Raw genomic sequence first — 22,230 nt, forward strand, 5'->3', positions numbered from 1 at the left:
CACCTGGATAATAGACTTTTCCTTGAGCAACTTAAGTGAAGGTTGTTTTGGGGTTTTTTGCATTCTTTTCCTTGATGTCATCTCTGAGTTCATTTTAATGTAGACCACTTCAAGTGGTCTTCAAGTCAACCAGTAGAGTTGAATGATGCTAACCAATTGTATGTGTTTGATGTATAATGAGCCAATTAGTTTTGATCAGTGTATAATGACCACCCTCTATCAAAAGAGGATAAAAACCCTTGGAAACTGCCACATGGGGGCTTCTGGGGCACCTTCTGGGTCTCTTTTGGGTCAACTTGAGACCACATGCTGTCTCTCTAGGAACCACATGGGTCTTTTGGGGCTTTCCTCCTGCTCACACTAACTGGCATGTTGAAACTCTCTCCCTCCTTTCTCTATGATAGGGCCTTTAATCTTTGGGTGGGGAAAAGGAATGTAGGGCTAGGAAATGACTCAATTCGTCAGTTAAGGTCTGACAATAATAAGAAAATAACTCATTATTAGTAATAAACTCACATTTATATAACACAAAAGTCCCTTTTACAGATATCTCATTTTATCCTCCAACAACACTGGAAGGTAGGTGGTGTTGTTTCCCCATTTCACAGATGAGGAAACTGAGGCAGACAGCAGTTAAGTAACTTGTTCAGGGTCACACAGATAGTAATTAACTGAGGCTGGATTTGAATTCAGGTCTTGCTCACTCTAGTCCCATCGCTCTATTCACTGGGCCACCTGGCTTCCTTTTGAGTGGGATGGGAAGTACATCCACTGACCCCTGTAATAGAGACTCGAGGAGAAAGGAGGCCAAAGCATTGATTTTATTTCTTTCGAAAGAAAGGTGCACCACACTCACTGGGACAACCAGGAGGTGTGACACACCGGGATTAGGAAACCAAGCAGTTTTTATACTCTTTACAGACATTTAATTTGAGCAAAATGCGGTAATTGGGTTCAGCAATAAATCATTCTCCTGGAATGTTCAGTGATAACTCTCTCTCCTGGGTTGTTAGATTATTTTGTAAAATTTTCTGTTTCTGCAACAATGTATCATGTCTACATAAAGTCTCGGTGCAGACTCTATGAAGCAATTTTTAAGTTGATATGCCTATATTTAGAAAGGGAATTAGTAGCTTCCCATTATTGCCTCTCTCTAGAGAAAAAACAGAGAGAGAGAGAAATAGGGGGCTCTAAGGGACTTTAAGACTTTGAGATCAGATCACTAGGCTGAAGGGGGGGGGCACTTTCCATCTCAGTGGAGGGTCATATCCCTATGTCCCTCTCACTTTCTATAATGCTTTTCAGGTTTAATAGGGTCGTTATGCTCATTTTACAGATCAGTACTTTACAGAACAGTATACTGGGGTGCAATGAGCACGTCCTCAATTAGTGCCCAGAAGCCCGGGCGAAGAAGAGTGCATTGTCTTCTAGCTACGGCAGCTGCTCAATCAGCGCCAGCGCTGCGCGCAGGCGCCCCGCGGCTGTACGGAGGTCACGTGAAGGGCAAACATGGCTGCGCCCAGCGGAGACCAGCCCACGTTGCCGTGAGCTGGTGCTGCAGCAGAGGCTGCTCTGCGACTTCGCCACTACCGACTAGGAGCACAAGGTATCCGAGCTCTCGGGGCGAGGGAGGTGACGCCGTTGCCACCTCGGCCTCCGTCTGTCCTCAGATTTGGCCCCTTTCGTTCCTGACCTCCCCTACAGCACTCTGCTCCTCGGGGAGCGCAGACCGGTCGGGGCCCGTAGGAAAGTGCTGCGAGCTGAGAGTCTGGCCTCGGGCTGCCCGGGATTTTTCTAGGTGCTGGTTCTCCCTCCCCTTCTCCCCTACACCGAAGCAATGCTTCCCCACTAGTGTATATCAAGGCTTCTTAAACTTTTTCCACTCGCGATCCCTTTACCCCCGAGAAATTTCTACACGACCCCGGGTATATAAAATAGGTATACATAGCCTTTTACTCTTACCAAAGTTTTCGAGACCCCCACAGTCAGTTAAGTGATGGGGTCGTGACCCCCAGTTTAAGAAGCTTTGATTTATATACAACCTACCGTCACCCTCCTTCCGCGCCCCCCCCCCATCCCTCCTGCGATATTTTCCTTTCTTCAAAGCCCTACTCCAGTGTCGTCTCCCCCCAAATCTTTCCTGTCTTATGCGCTTTTCTCCTAACTCTCTGTGCAATTCTTTGATCCCCAGCTGGATGTTAAGCTCCTCCTGGCCTTGTTTCATCATTTTATTTCCCCAGTCTTTGGCCTATGCACGTGTGATTCCCCATAAATGATGAGAGTAGGCACTGTGCTGGGTGACAATGAATGAAACAATCTCGAATCTCCTCGGTGAGCTTACATCAAGTGAAATAACATTAAAATGCTGTATAAATGCCAGCTTTTATTATTATTACATTCTAAGGGGAGACACAGGCCCAACAAGTACATATTATGTTGTGTGTGTGTATGTGTACACACACACACATACATATGTTCGTCTGTACATATACAAAGTTAAATTTCATATATATGCAAGGTAGCTTGGGAGGGAAGGCTTAAGATGGTTCTAGAGCGGCATCTTAAAGGAAGAATGGAGCTCTATGAGGAGGGTAAACCTTTAAGGCTCATTAGCTCCTGGAAAGGCTTGGAGAAGTCACCCAGTTTGACGGGATGCCAGAGTGGGAAGTGGCGAGTAATGCCCAATGAGGCTGGAAAGATAGATAGGGACTAATTTGTATAGTGCTTTAAAAGTTAAACAGGGTTTGTTGAGGTTTTTTTATGTTATTCTAGACACAGTAGGAAACCACTGGAACTGGTTGAATAGGAAGGAGTCACATGGTCACATTTGTACATAAGGAGAATTACTTTTTGCATGTAGGCTGGACTGGAAGGATTGAAGACCAATTATGAGACAATTGGCAGTTAGGGGCAGCTAGGTGGCACAGTGGATAAAGCACTGACCCTGGATTCAGGAGAACATGAGTTCAGATCGGGTCTCAGATACTTGACACTAGCTGTGTGATCCTGAGCAAGTCACTTAACCTTCATTGACCCTAAAAAATAAAATAAAATAAAATAAAATTGAGGCCATTGGATGTGACTCCCTTTTCTCAGATTCTGTTCGTTTTTAAATTCCTTGCTATTTCTTAATCACTCTTCATTTCCCTCAGTTTGAGAAATCTTTCAAGCAGGGGCTAAGAAGTGAAAGTTGGATTAGTTTCTATTTTGGAGTAAAATAGGAAATCAGAAGAATTAAAAAGAATTCTTGCTACAGTCATGGCCCATTTGACCCAGATAACGAGAATCTTGTAATGAGCTTAGCACAGTTGTGGGACTTCCTCCACCTTCATTCATCAGTTTGTGATTATAAATGGTGGGGAATGGGAGTGATCCCAGACTGAGATTTGGCAGAAGAATCCCAATATGACAAGGCAACAAAGATATAAAAGGACAATACAGAGTTGAAACGGCTAATTGTTGGGTTGAGGTTGGTTAGGAAGGATAGTGAAGTCAAAGCAGGGATAATGACTTGAGAAATGGAGGGAAGAACAGGTTATTTGGTAGGGAAGCCATAGGAAGATCAGACTGTTTAAGGCTATTTTTTAAAATTTGAATGTTTTATATTTTGAAAGATAATAATTTTCCTTTAGAGTTTCAATTTTGCCAACAATGGTTCTGACTTTTTGGTCTCAGGGCCCTTTTACTCTCTTAAAAATTATTGAAGAGATTTTGTTTTGATGTGTTATATCAGTATTTACCATTCCAGAAATTAGAATGTCTTAGTATTATTTTGGAAATAGCTTTGGTCCCACAGACTTCCTAAAAGGGTTTTGCACACAGACCCAAGGGTACAAGGATTATGTTTTAAGAACTATCTTATTTTCTCACTGTTCTTCATAAATTGATCTTCACTTTTTATTTTGGTCATTTAAATTTTTTTAAAAGTTTCATGCTTTAATCCTCTTTTTGTATTTTGTTCACATGTTTTCAGAGATAACATTTCCCATCTCTTGAGGACAGCTTTAGCTGGCTGCATCCCCCAAATTTTGGTATGTTACCATTATTGTTCTTGTGCAGTTATTTGAATTGTTCTTTAACCAGCCTATTTTTCAGAATGTCATTATTAAACCTTCATTTAGTTCTATATCTTTTGCTTATTTTATTATGGCCTATAAAGAATATATCTAAAATTTTACATTTTTACATTTATTTATAATTTCTCTGTGCCTTCTTACATGTTTTATTTTTAATACTGAGAAACACATTTATTTCTTAAAGTTACCATTCAGAAAGTAACATAAGGCTTTCAAATCCAGCTTTTCCAACAGTCTGTTTTCATATTTTCCTTTCAATTTCTATTTCTGTACTTAACCATTTGTAAGAGAGCAACATTAAAGTCTCCTACAACTTTTGTGTTACTGTATTTTCAATTCAATTAACTTTTCCTTTAAGAATTTAGATGCTGTATATTTGGTATATATGCATTGAATAATAATATTATCTGTGGTGGCTTTAATGTAATTTCCTTCTCTCAAATTTGTGAATTTTTATTTTTACTTTAAGAACATGATTGTAACCCCTCCTCATTTTGGAAACATCGGACCCAGTCAATTTTATTCCAGGTTCCTATCTAAATTCTGTTTCTTTATATTTTTGTTTAAATGTTTCTTGTATGCAGTGAATTGTTCTTCTTAGTGCTTCTGTGATTTTTATTAGATTGTTTAATCCATTGTTTAATTCACAAAAAAACTGGATGACTGAAACGAACAAGAAACAGTCCCCTTTAAATATAACACTGTCACCAGGCTTAATTATGCTTACACTACTTTAATGCTAGTATAATCCTTCACATTCTCATTTACCTGCTTTACTGCAAATTCTTTGACTTTACTTAATCTTTCTCTTTACTTTCCCTTTTGGACCCTTCTTTGCTCCAGATGTGATAGCATGACTATCCACACGTGTAGTTAGGTGGTAAGAGTGTAGAGGAAACATTGTGAGTGTTGAAGTTCCTTAGTTTTAGTCCTTTATAGCCTTACCTCTGTTAATTATTTCCTGTTTATCCTGTATATAACTTGCTTTGTACATATTTGTTTTTTTCTCCTATTAGATTGTAAGCTCCTTGAGGGCAGGGACTTTTTTTTCTTTTTATATCCCCCACATTTAACATAGTGCCTGGCACATAGTAGGTGCTATATATTGGTCTTAGTATAAGGCAGGAATTGGGGCAGAAAGGGAAACATTGAGCCAGGCCCTGAACTCATTGAGAAAAGAGGGAGAATGTATTGAGGATTGCTAATAACAGCCACAGGTTATCAATAGTGGGTGAAAAATAAAAGTGAACTTTCAAGGTTACTCAGTGATGGCATTAGATTCTGGAAGTGTTGACAGGGAGGAGGTAAGAGAGTATAATTCCTCCCCTATATCAGGAGTATGAGAGAAGGTATAACTGATTAGAGAAAGAATAACCAGGAAGGCTATATCAACTATGGGAAGCCAAGGCTTTCTGAGTATCAGGTTTAAAAGGAAGGATGTTTAATTACAGAGTAGTACAGCAACATCAGGACAGGCTTGAGATGAGGAATGGGGATGAGAGAATGGGAAGTAGGGGATAGGAAGGCAAGTGGTTTTTTTATGGGCTCTTTCCACAATGATTATAGAATGCACATTTAATTAAAATATCTTAACAAATTGGTTTGATTGCAAGGTAGGTAGTAAAGTTGAGATCTGAACCCAGACATCATGCTTGTATGGGTGCTCCGTTAAAATGTGCATTGCCTTACAGCAAAAACTGTTTTGCTTTTCTGCTTGTGACCCACTGGTTAGCACAATCTTTTTTGTACATAGAAATCACTTAAATCCCTTTTCTTTCATTCAGTCTATGGCTCTTGTTCAGACATAAAACGTTATTTTCTGTCAGTATTACACTAATTGCTACTGAGGTACTGGTACTGTGGATTGGGTTAAAATCTATCCAGCTGTCACGTTATGGTGTTAATGAAGCAGCCAGCTGGCACAATGGATAGCTTTGGATTGGGAATCAGGAATGCCTGAATTCAAATTCTACCTCATATATTTACTAGCTGTGACCCTGAGCAAGTCAATTACCTTTGCAACAAACTTGACAAAGTAAGTCTGTTTCCTCCTCAGCGGCAAAATGAGGACTATAATAGCACTTACTCCCACGTTCTTGAGGATGAAATGTTTATAAAGCATTTTTGCAGGCCTTAATGCATTAGGTAGAGGCCAGCTGTTATAAATTTTAGAAAGTCATTCATCCTTCTTTGGTTTTCTCTTCAGTAAAAGGGGGTAATACTTGTACTACAAATCTGAGTTTTTGAATCAAGTGCTATCTATATTGTAACGATTGGAATGTCGCCACCGCTGGAGACTTACTGTACAAAAACTCCACCAAAGGTCTCTGAGGGCAAGACCATGCGTCTTTTCTTTGGCATCAGGAAGTGACATTTGTTTGCGGGAGGAAGAAGGGAGAGGCTGGTGCTTTGACTCGATCTCTTTTCTGTGTTTTGTTTGGGTTTTTTTGAGGAGCAATGGGGGTTAAGTGACTTGCCCAGGGTCACACAGCTAGTAAGTGTCAAGTGTCTGAGGTCAGATTTGAACTCAAGTACTCCTGAATCCAGGGCCAGTGCTTTATCCACTGTGCCACCTAGCCACCCTGCTCTCTTTCCTGTGGACTCTGGCAGAGTGGAGCTAGGAATGCTCTCTCCCTTTAAATAGATAGAGGAATCTAGGCCTTTCTCTCTTTACAAAATTCTTATTCTCCTTAATAAATGCTTAAAAGTCTAACTCTTGCTAAAGCTTAGAATTTATTGGTGACCACATTAGATATTTTAGACAGTATAGCTAGAATTTTAGCCTTTGCAATATGTAAGCGCTTTTAAAGAAATAATTCCTAAAAATTCACTTTTCATACCCACAACTGGTAAGTTAGGCCAAAAGAATATCAGGATATTCTTTAAAAGCTAGGTGAGCTCACATTCAGTTTCAAGCAAAATAGTTTTTAAATTATTATTATTAAAGGGAGTGGGTTCCTTAGCCAGCATGGGTTTCATCAAATATAGAATATGCTTCATTTCCATTTTTAACAGTATACTACCACAAGTGGATTTCAACACAGGACATTTGACAAAGTCTCAAAAAGTGATGAATTTTGTAACACAATTTTAGTCTCATTTGATCCTCACAGCTAATCTAGGAAGGAGCATTGCTACTATACCCATTTTTCAAATAAAGAAACTGAGGCTGTGACTTGCCCCAGTCTGACTCCAAACCCAGCATTCTTCCAAGTAGTATGCCATTTTGCCCCAAAAGCTAACGCTTCCTCAGATTTGAACAAAGCATAGTATGCAGAAAAGGGGAACATGGTCCTGCCAAGCTGTCTTGGATCAGCCTATGTATCAAGTATTCAGTTCTAGAAGTTTTATTGTAGGACAGAATTCCAAGGAACTGGAATTTGGTGATTGGTTAAAGGAATTGGAGATGTTTAGCCTAAAGGAGAAAGAACTTAAGGCACACATGATAGCTATTTCAAGAATCTGAAGGGCAGTCATGTAGAAGAATCCAAGTATTCAAGTTATAGTCTTAATTGGCAAAACAAGAAGCAATAGGTGATAGTCATAGAAGCCAATTTCAGCTTGTTAACATTTCCTAAAGGTTAGAGGGATGAGGAATATGCCTCAAAAGATGTTCTTCATCACTGGAAATCTTCCCCTCAAATTGTTATCATGTGTATACTGATTACTTGGAGGTACCAGAGTAGGTAGGTAGTCTTCTTTAGGGATCGATTAGACTACATGGCTGGCTGAAATGCTTTACAAACAAGTTTCTGAGATTCTATGATATTTTTCCCCTTTTTGTCATACTTAAGGTATTTTCAAACAACCAGATGTTTTGCTGTCACCTGTGAATTATAGATTTACTCTATTTAGATTTAGGGCTAGGTTCTAAGACATTCTACAAGTTTTAATTCTGAAAGGAAAAACCCTAAAGTGTAATTGATTCAGAGCAAATTTTTCAGTCAGACATAGTTATCATATGTATATAACATTTGTTTTACTTGACTCCTAGGTTAGAAATTACGGGGAAATAATCTTATGATTTCTACATTTTAAGGTCTCAAGATGGAACATAATCAAGAAAATACAGACAGAAGATTAACAATCAATGAAATCATAGCCAGAAAAGTCAAGCAACTTCCAGAACTGGATCAGTAAGAGAACCTTACTTGATATGCACCTTTTATCCATACATAGTACAACCAGATGAATTTCATTTTCACAGTTATTCAGTTTTGAATATAATCTGTCAAATTCCTACTTACCTTAAAAGCATATCCATCAGATACAAGGAAAAAGTTAAGATGGTAGTTTGATTTGCCTGAAACAGTTTTTAGAGGAACTACTCAAAAATTGTTGGCCAGGTTAAGTTTACCAATATCCTTATACATATTATGGTTTGCTTTTTCTTTTTTTCCTGGTATAGTAAACTGCTTGACAGGTGAACTCCTTTTTTCTTTATTCCCTTGCAGAGTAGTAGAACACAATGGATGTTTAAGTGAATTTAATTTTAATATGATGTAGTGCTGCATAAACAGTTTTTGTACAGTCTGGTTCCTCATAACATTGTTCCTGAATGCTAGCAAGTTTTCTTAATAATCTCTTGAGAGTTCAGTTTAGGTAAAAATATTAGAGGTAGTAATATGAAAGTATTATTTTATGCATGTATATTATAATATGCATAATAAGCAGTATTTTGGGCACAGACACATAAAATTAAACTTATTACATAAGATTAGTATCATCATGTTGAATAAGGGCTCCAGTCATACACTTTAAAATCCTGCAATATCACATCCCAAATGTAACTGTATTTAAAAGAATCTTAGTTGGCAATAGAGTTGAAACCTGTCATAACTTTGCATAATTGTTCATTGATGAGCCAAGATTAAGAACTTTCAGAAAGCTACATCATCCAAGGAACATAGTGGGTTTGGCTACTGGTACTTTCATGTTAATCAAAACGGATGTATCTGTAGACTTTGTCATATTCTTAGTTAAGTTTCTTTAGCAACAAATAAATACATTTTCATAGTTGTGCAGAAGCATTATTAGCTGGTTGAATTTAAGCAACATAGGTGGTCATCAAGGACTTGGAAAATGCAGTAAGTTGATAACAAAAGAAGAGTGAAGGATAATACATGGACAGCTAGGGTATTACACTGGTATCCACAAAACATTCTGGTGAATTCAGTGTGTGGGCAGATATGGACAATACCTACAGGTTAGATAGGTTGCACTCTTCACCAATAAGACCACACCTTTTAATCCTCAAGTAAATATAGAAGTTTACAAATTACTTTTAATGTTGTCTAAGCCAGATTCTTTTCTATCTCCTTTATGCCTAGTAATCTATTGAGATAGAGGGAGGAAAAGGCAACATAGACGAAAATTACAAAAAGCACTAAAGATAAAGGAATATATTCAACTTTTGAACAGTCTTCATGGAGGACATCTTGGACCATCATCTTCCACAAAAATATTAACTACTTGGTGAAGCTGGCAGAGACTGAACAATAGGTGGGATGGTCCACTCTAGAATCTGTTGTAGCATTTGCAGTCATGCAGTAGAATAAAATCCCAAATACTTATTGCCAGCTCTTACAGCATCTGACTTTCAGAAGATAAAGAAAAAGGCAGCACTTGCATTCTTTACCCTCATTTGGCTGAATGGCAAAGGTTAGCAAATACTTTAGGAATTAACATTGGTAAAATCAGAACTTGTCTTAAGCATTCCAGAGTTGTCACTCAGATCAAAACTAGAAAAGTCAGTTTTCTAAACCAAATGATAGGCACCCTGCTATGACAGCACTAGGAGTTGGTGAAAGGGAGGGAAGTGTTTGACTAAAATATTTTTAAATTTCCTCGGGCTGATATCCTGAAATTAGACAGTTTGAAAGAAAAAAACGTGCTTTATACAAACATTTCTTTAGGTTTTAAAATAACATGGGGCAGCTAGGTGGCGCAGTGGATAAAGCACCGGCCCTGGATTCAGGAGTACCTGAGTTCACATCTGGCCTCAGACACTTGACACTTAACTAGCTGTGTGACCCTGGGCAAGTCACTTAACCCCCATTGCCCCGCAAAAAAAACCCAAAAAACAAACAAAACAAACATTTCTTTAGGTTTTAAAATAACATGGGGTAACTAGGTGGCGCAGTGGATAAAGCACTGTCCCTGGATTCAGGAGGACCTGAGTTCAAATCCAGCCTCAGACACTTGACACTTAGTAGCTGTGTGACCATGGGCAAGTCACTTAACCCTCATCGCCCTGCCAAAAAGACAGAAAAAAAAAACCAACCAAATAAAATAACCCCCAGAGAAGAAACCAATCCTGGTTGCTAGAGACCTATTAGACAATTCTTATTTGTGAAATGACTCCTCCAAGTAAAATCTCTTCTCCATTTAAGAATATCATGTGAGACAGTTGGGCTTCCAGTCCAACTGTCTTCCATTGTTCAGTGGTTTGTCATGTCTGATTCTTCATAACCCCATTTGGTACATTCTTGGCAAAGATACTGGAATAGTTTGCCATTTCCTTTTCCAGCTCATTTTACAGATGAGAAAACTGAGGCAAACAGGGTTAAGTGGCTTGCCCAGAGGCACACAGCTAGTAAGTGTCCGAGGCCAGATCTGAACTCAGGAAGATGTCATCCTGACTCCAGACCCAGCAGCCTGCCTGTTCACACTATATAGTTCCTAGTCCTAGTATATTCTCAAATCTAGCTTCATTACAAGCAGCAATTACACTGATTCAGGTTTTCTAGACATCCTCCAAAAGGCTTAACTTTTACAAAACATACAAGCTATTGATAACAGTACAAAAGTACAAGAAAAAATTTTCTGACAATTATTTCTTATTTCTTAGGAATTTACTTATAACTGGATCAGCATATGTTGGACTAAATGCAGGTTTTTGTGGCCTAATAGCAAACAGTTTTTTCCGACGCATCTTAAATGTGACACATGCTCGCATAGCATCAGCTTTACCAATGGCTGTTCTCCCATTTTTGTCAACCCACGTAATTTACAAAAGTGTTGTAAGTTTACCTTTGAGTTCAGGTAAATTACATTTTAATATTTCTAAGAGTTTAAATTTTTTTATTTCCATAATTTTATATAACATAAATTGTAAGTTAGGCTATGTAGAGTTCATTGAAATTGTTCCCCGATTCTTTGAACCTAGAGGACAACTTAGTTGCAAGTTAAAAGTTATGCTTCATAGTAAAAGGCTACATAGTCATAATGTAGCATTCCCTCTTGTATTTGGGGTGTCAGATAAGGTTTATTAGTTGATTTGGGGTACATAAAGGTCTCAATCATGTTTTAATGTTTAGTGCTTTAAAAAAAGGGAAAGGAGTTTGTTGAGCATACAATTACAAATAAATATGACCAATTTAAGTTGAATGTTCTTGAATGCAAGTACTTTCATAATCCCTATCTGTACATCTCTCCCAAACCTTGAGTTTGTTAGGTAAAATGCTGCACTTGCAAAAAAAAATACATGCAAAAAGTTTGCAGGTGCAGTTTCATATATATATATACACACACACATATGTATATATGCTTTAAAGACCACTAATAGATTATTAAGCAAGGTGGAAGTGGGCAACTAGTATAAATGAAGAAAGCCCTAATTTGGCATCACAGGGATGGGATTTTAAATCGCAATTCTATTTAATAATTTTGGATTGGCTATTTCCTCTTCAACCTTTTGGATTCAGCTAGAGCTTAGTTTCATGACACTAGAAACCCTGAATTCTTTCAGATTAAGAATTTAAAACTAAAAGAATTGAGATTAGCTGTTTTCCCCCCTTAAAGTTTAAAGTGGTCTGTTAATGACTGGTTAAAAGACTTAATTAGAATCTTGAAATAGTATTCAGATGTTGACAGAAGGGGAGGGGAAGATACTATTATCTGGACAATTGTTGACCCTTTTACTTCTCACTGAAAACTTGACAAGAGGCATTAACTAAATCACTTTAATGTTTAATGGAAATTTTCAGAAATTTTAGTTGCATAATTATAGTCAATATGGTTTAAATCAACTTACTGAAATTGCAATTGTGAAGTAGCATTGACCACAATACCTTGCACATTGAAGCTGATTGTCTTGACATGTCTATTGTGTATGTGTCTTGAAGTCCTTATTCCAGAAAACAAAGTTTTTATTTTCTAGGTGATCTAACCTGTGAAGTCTGTACCATTATAAGAGGTGGAATGGTTGGTCTGATAATTGGGGGTCTCTACCCTATTGTTTTGGCCATGCCAATAAATGGTGCTCTGGCAGCCAGGTATGTATGCTGTGTTCTTTCCACTATTTGTCGATTGGTAGCTCCCCTATCAAACCAGATAGTAAACTCAGTGCCAATAGAGCATCAAATTCAGACTTGGGAGGACCTACCTTTGCGTTTTTCTTAGGCTTCGCTACATTGTCACCCTGCTACTGGGTCTTGTTGTGCAACTACTATATTAATTTGAGAATCATTTAGGGTTGACCAGACTCTTTTCTAGAGATCAGCAGAATTTAATTTTTTTAAAACTAAGCTTCCTTTACAAAGTGTTAACTGTTCTTATTAAACACAAGTCCTATTCTTATGCACCAATAATATAAAGAAAGAACATAGTAACATTTTCTACATGTTGGTAGTACTTTGACAAGTTTGTAAACTACAGTCCTCTAAGCACTATGGGCCACAACTCTCCAATCTGTCACTGAAGTTATACTCACACTTAAAAGGTTTTAACAGGACTTGGAGTTTATGCACGTTGGAGGGGGGGATGGCTTTCAAGAAAGACCCAACGGTCACCTCTACTCAAGGACTCAACTGAGATGACAGAATAAAGTTAATATATTTGCCAGGATTTTGTAAATATATTCAACCCCATTGTTTTCTTTTTTAGGTATAACACGGCTCCACTACCAGAGAAAGGAAATATTTGGACCTACTGGACCAGAGTCTCTCGACCTGTCTTTAGAAAGATGGTCTTTCCCATAATTCTGCAGACTATGTTTGCAGCATACCTTGGTTCTAAGCAGTATGAAGTGCTCATAAAAGCACTTGAATTACCTGAACCTGGCTTTCAATTCCAAGACATTCAAAATAAATCAAGTGCACAGCTAAAAGAATAAAATTATGTAAAAATAAAAAACTAATTTAAAAAATATACAAATAAAATTGTACTTATTACAACTTTACTGTGATTTTATATCTATTACCTGAAGCTAGCACATCAAAAACAATGCCTCAAGTCAGGAAACACTATTACTGAAAAATAATCTACAACCTGTTTGCATTACTAAAGCTTATGGTCCCTTTGAAAACTATGTAATTCAGATAACATTTAGTTTAGGGAGGAGAGCTAGAGGGGAAGAACCTATCCTTTAAAAAAAAGAAAAAAGTTTGATAGTTTTTTCATTACTACCTCAAACTGGAAAAGTAGAGTACAAAGAAAAACTAAGCCAGAGTTAATTTATAAAATCCTTTTCATCTACTCAAGTTGTTTCTATAGCTTTTAACAGGTTTTATTTTTCCTCAAGAATTGGAAGAGGTCTGGGAAGGCCCAACTACTTTAATATCCCTACCAAAGCAAAAATTAAGTATATGTGATCCCTTGAAAAGAATGCTTTCATCATGGGGAGCAGATAGGCAGTCCATTACAATTTCTGGAGAGCTCTAATAAAGTTAATTTAGACAAAGCCAAAATATGCTTCCTACAAAATTCTGTCCTTTAGAATGCAAAAGAGCAAATCTATTCTACCTTTTAAATAACATTTCCCCAAATCTCAAGTTTTCATAGCACTACATACATCCTATTCATTCTGCTCCCCAAAGCTGCATGACACATAAAAGTACTACATTCACATTACTAGGGGCAACTCATCTATTCCCCACCCTGCTGATGGTTAGAGTTACTAAGTTTTCTAGCCCCATAGCACATATTATTGCAAAACAGGAACAGTTGTAGCAACGATTCACAGGATTATTTATTCTAAGGCTCAAATAAGATAAAATGCTTTCTAAGTTTTCTTCTATACTAATGCTGATAATATGGAAGAACAGTAATGTAAATTTTTAAGGAAGTTAGCAACAAGGGGATGCTGCCATGCCTGATTAGAATCTACCTTCATGCAGGAGGCAGGATTTTCAAAAAACATTCAAATAAAGAGGGAAAGAAATTGGAGCTCTAGTAAAGGGACAAGTGTCTAGAAGTCAGAAGAATGCAGAATACTTTGGTTTTTACTGAAAGCTAATTCGTTTTTAGCTTTATTGTTTTTGTTTTTTAAACAAACACCCCTATGTCATTGGTTAAATCAAGAACTTATGAATCATATCCTTAAAGTCCATATTTTCTTTTGCCAGCACATTTTCTCAAAACATAGGCATAATACTATTTAAGGCCAAAACCATGACTGACAAACTGTATGAAACTGGCAGAACTGTTAAAGCATCTTTAAACTATTCAAATTATTTTTTTAAATTTACTACATACTACCTTATGTCTTACAGGTATTTCCCCTTCATGGTGCCAAAAGTGTCTTGCACATAATGTTCAATAAATGTTTCAATGAATTTAGATTACATAAATGTTCCCTTCTCTTTCACATATAGTAAATGTTGGTTCAACACTTTAATATTTTGAATTGTATTCATTTTTTTTTAACTTACACATTAAACATTTACAATTTCCCATATTTTCTTAAATGGTTATCTATTTTCAAATTGTTCTCAGGTGTTTCTTACAGCATATTTACAATTAGTTGTATGAAAATTATCATTACTGCTTCAACAAAAAAGATTAAATTGTATTATGTTCTAATTACCATAATACACTAACTTCATAACCCAAGTTACTCAATTCTAAAAGCCAGGGAAAGATGCAATATCTACAAGTGATACTGGACGAAACTCTTATTGTTTTGAGGCTACCAATAATTTGCACACTGCAATTAGATAAAACATTAATTACTTAAGAGCCCAAATAGGATTTAACTGAAATTTACAATTTATACTCTTCAAAACATGCCCCAGTGGCTAGAGTATGTTTTCAATTGGTTTCACTGCAATTTGGCAAAAGATTAAACAAAAATCTAAGTTGAAAATAAAGCACAAAATGTTATGTCAATTATATGTACTTAGTTCTATAGCTGCTCAAACTTAAATTATTTTAAAATACTTCCCAGTAGGGAAAAAAGCAATAGTGTTAAAAATTCCAGCACAGAGAAATCCAACAGGTGGCAGCAATTTAAGAGATTACAGCAAGGGAAAAAAGATATATAAATAGCAAACCTCAAATTTATCCAAAATGTAAATAATCAGATCACCTTTTTACAGTATTGCTCATCAGTAATTAATCTTTATAATGATATCTGTTCTTAAAGTGCTGAAATATCCTTAAATACCTTCTGAATGCATTCTGTGTATTTTAATGTATTTCTCAGTGTACTTTAAGGCATGAAAACAAAAACAAGGGACCTGGAATGACAAATTTTCAAAATTCCTCAAACTTCAGATTCTAGTGGGCCTGGGAAAACACTTTAAAAAAAATATTGTTACTGATTCTTAGTTAAGTCAGTGCCCAAAATCTCTAAGGTCCCGTAGCTCTGAAGTTCAGTTATACATATCAAGGTATTAGCAAGGACCTCAGCTCCATAACTCCAAAACAATGAACTGCACAAATCTTAATTATCAGTTTTATCTGGTATCTTGTCAAAAAGAACTCTCTAGCCCTGCAGAAGGGATTGTGCCAGTATTTCGCATGTAAGTCCATAACTCCATGAATAATGGCAGAGAGATGGCCCTGCTTTATCAATACTGTGCCTGGATAGAGCCAGAAATGCTCAGAATTCCCTAGGCATCCGACTAATTCTTGCCAAGACTCCTCATTTCTACTAACAATAGAATGGGTTTAGCAGACTTGAATTAAGTTTTGATGGCTTCCTTCAATAAACTCATTTATTTATTTAGTCTTTATGGAGAACAGGAACCTATCTATCCCTTGAATCCAACCATACTTGTTAACATTAGCCCCAAAGATTGTGGGAGGAGCTAGCAAGTAAAATTTGTTGAAATCCAGAGTTCTATGAGACTCTATCACATATCATAAGCTGGGAAAATATATATGGCATAAAACCATTTGCTACAAAGAAGTCACTTCTAAAATCCAGAATGTTAAAGCCATTACATAACATTAGACCATTTGACATTAAAGTGTGAATAAAAACTAATACAAGAGTTATTAGAAGCTTCAAATTATTCCCAACATTGTCAAATTAATTATAATAGGAAAAAATCCATTATTTCTTGCCTATGTAACTTCTCAGTTATATAAGATAGTCTCACATTTTTACCAACCAAAATTCCTCCATGAATATGAAAACAAAACAATTTAACATCTACAAAAGGACTGCCCTTTAAATACTGAACTTTGCATTAATTAGTTTACTAAGTTCAGCAAAGTTAATGCATCAGCTTCACACAGACTGCCATGTTACATACAGTTAAGTGAGCACAAATTATGTACACCTTACAACCATTGATGGCCTATTGATTTAATTCTATTTTATGAAATGTAATTCACTAGTCTCTGTTCCTTGCTAAAGAAACCGAAAAGTACTAGATAAAATAATATGTAATTCTCTTGTGCAAATGGCAGTTCCAATTTTAAAGGGTACTGCAAAGAACTGAATTATACTCCTCTGAAAGACAAGGATATTTTATCCAAAAATTAACCCATTAGTCTCATGTGTTTCTATTAAGTCTTTCAAGGATTCCAGAGAATCTTTTCAAATCTCCACTTCAGGAAAGTGAAATCAGTATAGAAGTAATTTGGGGGCTTGAAATGGCATTCATTTTTCAGCAGATGCCAATATTTGTGACCGATATGGCTCCCACAACTACTTTGTTACCATCAGTCCAGTCAGTTACAGGTTGTAGGAAAAGATTCGTTTTTGCAGACACTGCTAAGCTGTTTAAAGAGAAGAAAGAGAGATTAATTCAATGATTATAGAATGCACATTTAATTCAAAATATCTCAACAAGTTGGTTTGATTACAAGAGATTTCATCTGACTAGGTTTTTAAACATCTTTTTTTAACTTGGTGATGGAGTTGTAACACGTAAAGCAATGTCTTAATTCATTTAATAATTGCATGCTTGTCTCACTAAATTTTTTAAACTGAGCACTGATTAGACTTTTTCCTTTCTTACAACAGATAAATATCCACTTAAACTGCATGACTTTACTATGTAAAATGTAGGAAACTACAAATCCTAACCATCAAGAAAAAATTCCTTTATCCCAAAATATTAGATTATTTCACAATAAAACCATGCTGTAACTATTTCCCAAATCAATATTACTGAACTCCAAAATACTTTTTAAAATACCAAACAGTACTCATTCAGAGCACAACCTTATAGAAAAAGTAAGACAACAGCTTTATATTAATAATCATAACTGTTTTAATTAACAACAAGAAGAGGGGACATGTGTTAGGGTATTCTACTTACTACACATTGAAAGTAATCAGTTTGTTCTAAGTTTAAGAAGCCCAAACATTTATAATAAAATGTGTTTACATATAAATATGACCATATTTACTAACACCTTTGCTGGTTCTAAAAACGAGTGATTACCATGTGAAAACAAGAACATGAAGTTGATGTAATAAATGACACAAAAACACTTAGTCATCAAAATCAGGAAAAAGGAATGAAATGGAAACTAGTAAGGGACAGTTAATAAAACACAAGGAACCTAAAATAAGCAGCTTTTAAAAGTATCTTCAACTTTTTTCCACATTTAAAATCTTTGTAAAACTACTTCCAAATACTGTCATTTGTAAAATGACATTTTTGCAAAGTAAAAATTCCAAAGGTGTGGTGATTCCAAACAAACAGTAAAAGCTTTAATAAGTGTTTCTCCTGCATCATCCAACCCCAACCTCAATTAATTCAAGAATTATATTGATGTCAACGAGATAAAGAGGACGTAGTGTTGTTAGAAGAAACACCACACTTTCTGTTTCCAGAACCCTTAACTGCTTAAGACCCAGAGCCAACTCTAACAAACATTTTCCTGATTTCCATTCCTGGTTTTTTTCCCCCAATATTAAGGTAAGGATAGAGATGAACAAATTCTTTGAGCCCATAACTGAAAGATCAACAAACCTGGTTTTATTATGACACCATATTCTTATTGTCATTGGTACTGCACAAAATTATATACAAAGAAATATATACAAAATATTCAAGTATTGTTAGTTAAAATTCCAATTCAAGGCTTCTGTTTCAAAGCTACATTTAACATATTCCATAAAGATATCACAAGTTAGTCACTGTTTCAAATAATTTTCCAACTAATTTTGGTTTATATATGTATGATTCAGTAGGCACTAAAAATCCATGCAGTTGCATTTTGGGGACTTAAATCCTGCTCTTAGGTATAAGCAGATTCATCATTTCGTGTTGTAAGTGTAGCTATTGCCCATTCATGCTCAAGTGCAGTAGATGATTTTACAAAATTCGTTGTGATGCATAATTGCAAACCAGAGACCAATATTAAGTCTCAAATACCTTATCTCCAGCAACAAAACATTTACAGTTGTGCAAAAAAAGATTCCATTTACAAAACAAAAACATGTTAAATGAAAGTTAACTACATCTTTGGACTGCTGGAATTAACTTTTTAATTATGCACAATTTTAAAATAAAAAGACAGCAGAAGCCCTGATATTACCTCTTTTTCCTCATTTCTTATACTACCTTTTAAAATAAAGCAGGAAATGTGGCCAGCAGCTGGTCCCGTCTCTTCTGCCCCAACAGCTGTATCCACTTTAGCATAAAGAAAAACAAGGATGCTAAATACACGTATACTTTATCAAACAGTGATGTTTCACAAAGAATTTCTATTAGTCTCCTCTTGAAATACATTATAGCCCTAGTAACAGGTATAACCAGTGTACTCAAAGAGAGCAGCCCAGCGATGGAAAAAGCTTCTCTACTAAGTATCAAATGTTTTTAACCTCCTTGGTTAGTTAACAGCAACATTTTTCATTTACTAAAAAGTAGACATATTTCTTAGTTTTTATATTTGGAGTTCTAAAATTCATCCTTTGTGAAACCTCACTTTACATTTTTTCATTCATTTAACCATCTTTAAAATTTCTAATGATACAGACACAAATTTAACCAATAAATTTTAATACAACAAAATAAAGATATTCAACAATTCATTCATATTCAGTGACTGAATCACTGTGCTGGTCCTCAAGGAAACATTTGTATTTAGACATTATTACTCTTCTCAATGGCTGCTAACTAAAGAAAGGAGCCTGGTATGCATATAATTTCCAATTCTCTAACGATGATATTTAGATCTGTAATCTAATGAGCCTGTATAAGTTTATATATCTTATATAGGAAACTAAGAGGCATTCCTGAATATTCAAGAGATTTTACCATCTCTATTAGAACTACAGAATATTTGTTCATGCCCCAAATACTCAAAGCTGTTTGAAAAGTACAAGAGAATTTAATCATATAGCCAACCCCTGCAAAATTGCACTCCGACTGGAATTCCAATTTGCACCTTGTACAACTGGAACTTCCATTCAACTTCACCTTTTTCACTGTGTCCAAACTGTATGGCTATAAGCAGGTTTCACTGCACAGTTGGAACGATGTCATCGAAGGCCATGTCCACACTGGGGACAGAACAGCTAGGTACAAGTAAGTTTGAACAAGGGCACACACACCAAGAGCTGTTTCAGAGGGAACATCTTAAACACACTAGTGGCCAGCACGAGTCTGTTTCCAGGGTGGACAGGGCCCAAATTAGGTTCGTCTTTTGTTTTGTTTTAAATCCCCCAATACGAACAATTGTGTACGTCTGCCCATTAAAGTAGACTAACCAGCAGTGCATGAGCTTTTAGGGGAAGAGATGGATCCTTACCAGGTTGTGAGGCGGGTACGACTGTTCTGTAACCCCTACAACGGAGCCTGGCAGGGAGGAAATCACCTAAAAAAGAAACTGTCAGAGAAATTTAATAGTCACATGTTATCATTAAGAGTCGGTTACTGTGTCACATTCATGCTTTAGCTAAACACTTAATGATTCATTATTACTTTTCTTCTCTGAAATGCGTCCAGTGAAGATGTCCCACTAAGGTGTTCGGACATGGTGTAAGGGAGCTGAAAGGGGTAAACACGGGGAAAGAGCAGGCTACTTGACCCTACATTTTGAGAGAAGCCGAGGCCTTCCTGGCACAGGCCGAGCAGAACTCCACCGACACCTTCTCCTTGTCCACGTGGAGACACACTCCCCCAGCGGGCTCGTCGTCCTGCCCGGCGTCGTGCCGCCGCTGGCCCAGGGGCAGGGCGTAGTCGTGGTCGCCGGCGGGCGGGTCCCTGAAGAGGGAGGTGGTGAGGCGCAGCCCCCCGCCGCTCAGGCGGCTCAGCAAGCGCGCCAGGCCGGTCTCGTTGGCCAGCACGGCCCGCAGGTAGCGGCTCTCCTCCTGCAGCGCCTGCACGCGCTTGCCCAGCTCCCGGTTCTCGGCCCGCAGCTCCTGGTTCTCGGCGGCCAGGCCCCGGACGCGGCTCTCCAGCCCCATCACGTACTCCTTCTTCTTCAGCCGGTTGAGACGGGCCGCGGCGGCGGCCGCTTTGCGGGGGCTCTTGGCCGCCGCCGGGCCGTGGCTGCTCCCGCCGCCGCCGCCGCCGCCGTCGCCGCCCCCCGCTCCCGGGTTCCGCCTCCGCCTCCTCTCGCCGCCGGAGCCGGAGCCGGCGCAGGTCCCGGCGCTGCTGCCGCCGCCACCGCCGCCGCCGCCGCAACCACCAATGCCGGAGCCGCCCGGGCCGGAGCCGGATCCCGGGCCCGGGCCGAAGCCGCCGCCGCCGCCGCCGTTCACCAATCTCTGCAGCAGGTCCGAAAATCGCTGCATCTCGGCGGCCGCGGCCGCCATCTCGTCGTCGTCGTCTCCTCTCCACAGGCAGCCGCTGTCCGAGCCGCCCCCCGACGACAGCGGCCCCGGCGAACTCAGACCCTGCTCCAGGTCCCAGTCTGGCTGTCGGGGGTCCAGCAGGTCGGCCAGCTCGAGGCCCGACAGAAAGTCCATGTCCTCCGGCTCCTCGCAGCGGGCGGCGGCCGCAGGCGGCTCCTCCTCCTCCTCCATCTTCTCCTCAGCAGGCGCGGCCTCCGGAGCGCCCTCCTGCCGTCGCGGAGGTCCGTCCCCTTCTTCCTCCTCCTCCTCGCCGCCGCCGCCGCCGCCGCCGCAGCCCTCCTCCCCGGCCACCGCCCGGGCCAGGCCCGGGGGGCGCAGACAGCCCGAGGCCGGGGAGGGCACCGGCGCCGGGCTCCCGCTCCTGGCCGGGGAGCCGCTGCCCGAGGCCGCCAGCAGCTTCGTCAAGCTGTGCCTCATCGAGTCCCAGGGGGCCGAGGCGGGGACGGGGCCGCCCCCGGCCCCGCGGTGCAGGCCCCGGAGGTCTCGTGGGCCCCGGGCCCCAGGGTGTGGGCCGCGGGAGCCGCAGCGCGGAGACTACGCAAGCAAGAAAGACCGAGGGGGTGGGGGGCCGGGAGACGCGGGCTCCGCGGTCGCCGGGACGCAAGGATGACTGGACCGGACCGCCCGGGAGACGACAGGCTGGAGCGAGCCGGAAGTCGGGAACTCTCGCTCCTCCGCTCCCCCCTCCCTCCTGCTGGACATCGCGAGACTTGAGGGAGCGGTAGCGAGGAAAGAAGGCAGATTGGGGAATTCTCGCAGTGACCCAGCACTCCTTTGTGTGCCGGATCCTTTAAGAGGGCGTCCTCTGTCTGACGGCTTTGTTTTGTTTCCAGACCATGCGCTCCTTTGTGTACCGCAGTCCCCTCCTCTCCGGGAGCTTTGTCTTGTTTCACAGCCCACCAACTGTACACGACACTTGCTTAGTAAAGGCTGCGCCCTTTATCCATCCTTTAGAATACTCTCGGGGAGACGTCTCCTCTCCTCTAGGGGGTTCAAGCCGGCTAGGCACCGAGTGAACAAACAAAAGCAAACATTTATTAAATGCCCACCTAGAGCCAGACGCTGGAGACACAAAGACACAATAAAAACAGCTCCTGCGCTCCAGGATCGCTCACAGGCTAACGGGGCGGGGCGGGGGGGGGGGGGTCAGGAGAAAACTACTAAGGG

At 39.3% G+C, this 22,230-nt stretch overlaps 2 protein-coding genes across 7 annotated transcripts; one reads left to right on the forward strand and one right to left on the reverse strand.

Annotated features, from left to right (window-relative positions):
- Positions 1-1,483: 1,483 nt before the first annotated feature.
- Positions 1,484-13,489, forward strand: TMEM126A (transmembrane protein 126A). 2 transcript variants are annotated; one of them, XM_043992372.1, is made up of 6 exons: positions 1,484-1,606; positions 3,974-4,031; positions 8,116-8,212; positions 10,927-11,120; positions 12,238-12,352; positions 12,963-13,489. In XM_043992372.1, the coding sequence occupies exons 3-6, from the start codon at positions 8,124-8,126 to the stop codon at positions 13,189-13,191; spliced, it is 627 nt and encodes a 208-aa protein (XP_043848307.1). In that variant the 5' UTR covers positions 1,484-1,606; positions 3,974-4,031; positions 8,116-8,123; the 3' UTR covers positions 13,192-13,489. The 2 variants fall into 2 exon arrangements, with proteins under 2 accessions (XP_043848307.1, XP_043848308.1); XM_043992373.1 differs by lacking the exon at positions 3,974-4,031 and having other exon boundaries at positions 1,493-1,606.
- An 843-nt stretch (positions 13,490-14,332) lies between these two features.
- On the reverse strand, positions 14,333-22,080 carry CREBZF (CREB/ATF bZIP transcription factor). Of its 5 annotated transcripts, XR_006355563.1 has the most exons (4): positions 20,300-22,079; positions 20,016-20,093; positions 18,827-18,895; positions 14,333-17,027 (listed from the first exon to the last, which is right to left on the reverse strand). XR_006355563.1 is itself a non-coding variant. In XM_043992371.1 (2 exons), the coding sequence occupies exons 1-2, from the start codon at positions 21,478-21,480 to the stop codon at positions 20,078-20,080; spliced, it is 1,197 nt and encodes a 398-aa protein (XP_043848306.1). In that variant the 5' UTR covers positions 21,481-22,080; the 3' UTR covers positions 18,217-20,077. The 5 variants fall into 5 exon arrangements, 1 of the variants encoding a protein (XP_043848306.1); XR_006355562.1 differs by having other exon boundaries at positions 18,827-20,093; positions 20,300-22,080; XR_006355561.1 differs by lacking the exon at positions 14,333-17,027 and having other exon boundaries at positions 18,217-18,895.
- Positions 22,081-22,230: the final 150 nt, after the last annotated feature.

This window comes from Dromiciops gliroides, chromosome 3 (assembly GCF_019393635.1).
Source record: "Dromiciops gliroides isolate mDroGli1 chromosome 3, mDroGli1.pri, whole genome shotgun sequence".
In the NCBI taxonomy this organism is placed as follows: domain Eukaryota; kingdom Metazoa; phylum Chordata; class Mammalia; order Microbiotheria; family Microbiotheriidae; genus Dromiciops; species Dromiciops gliroides.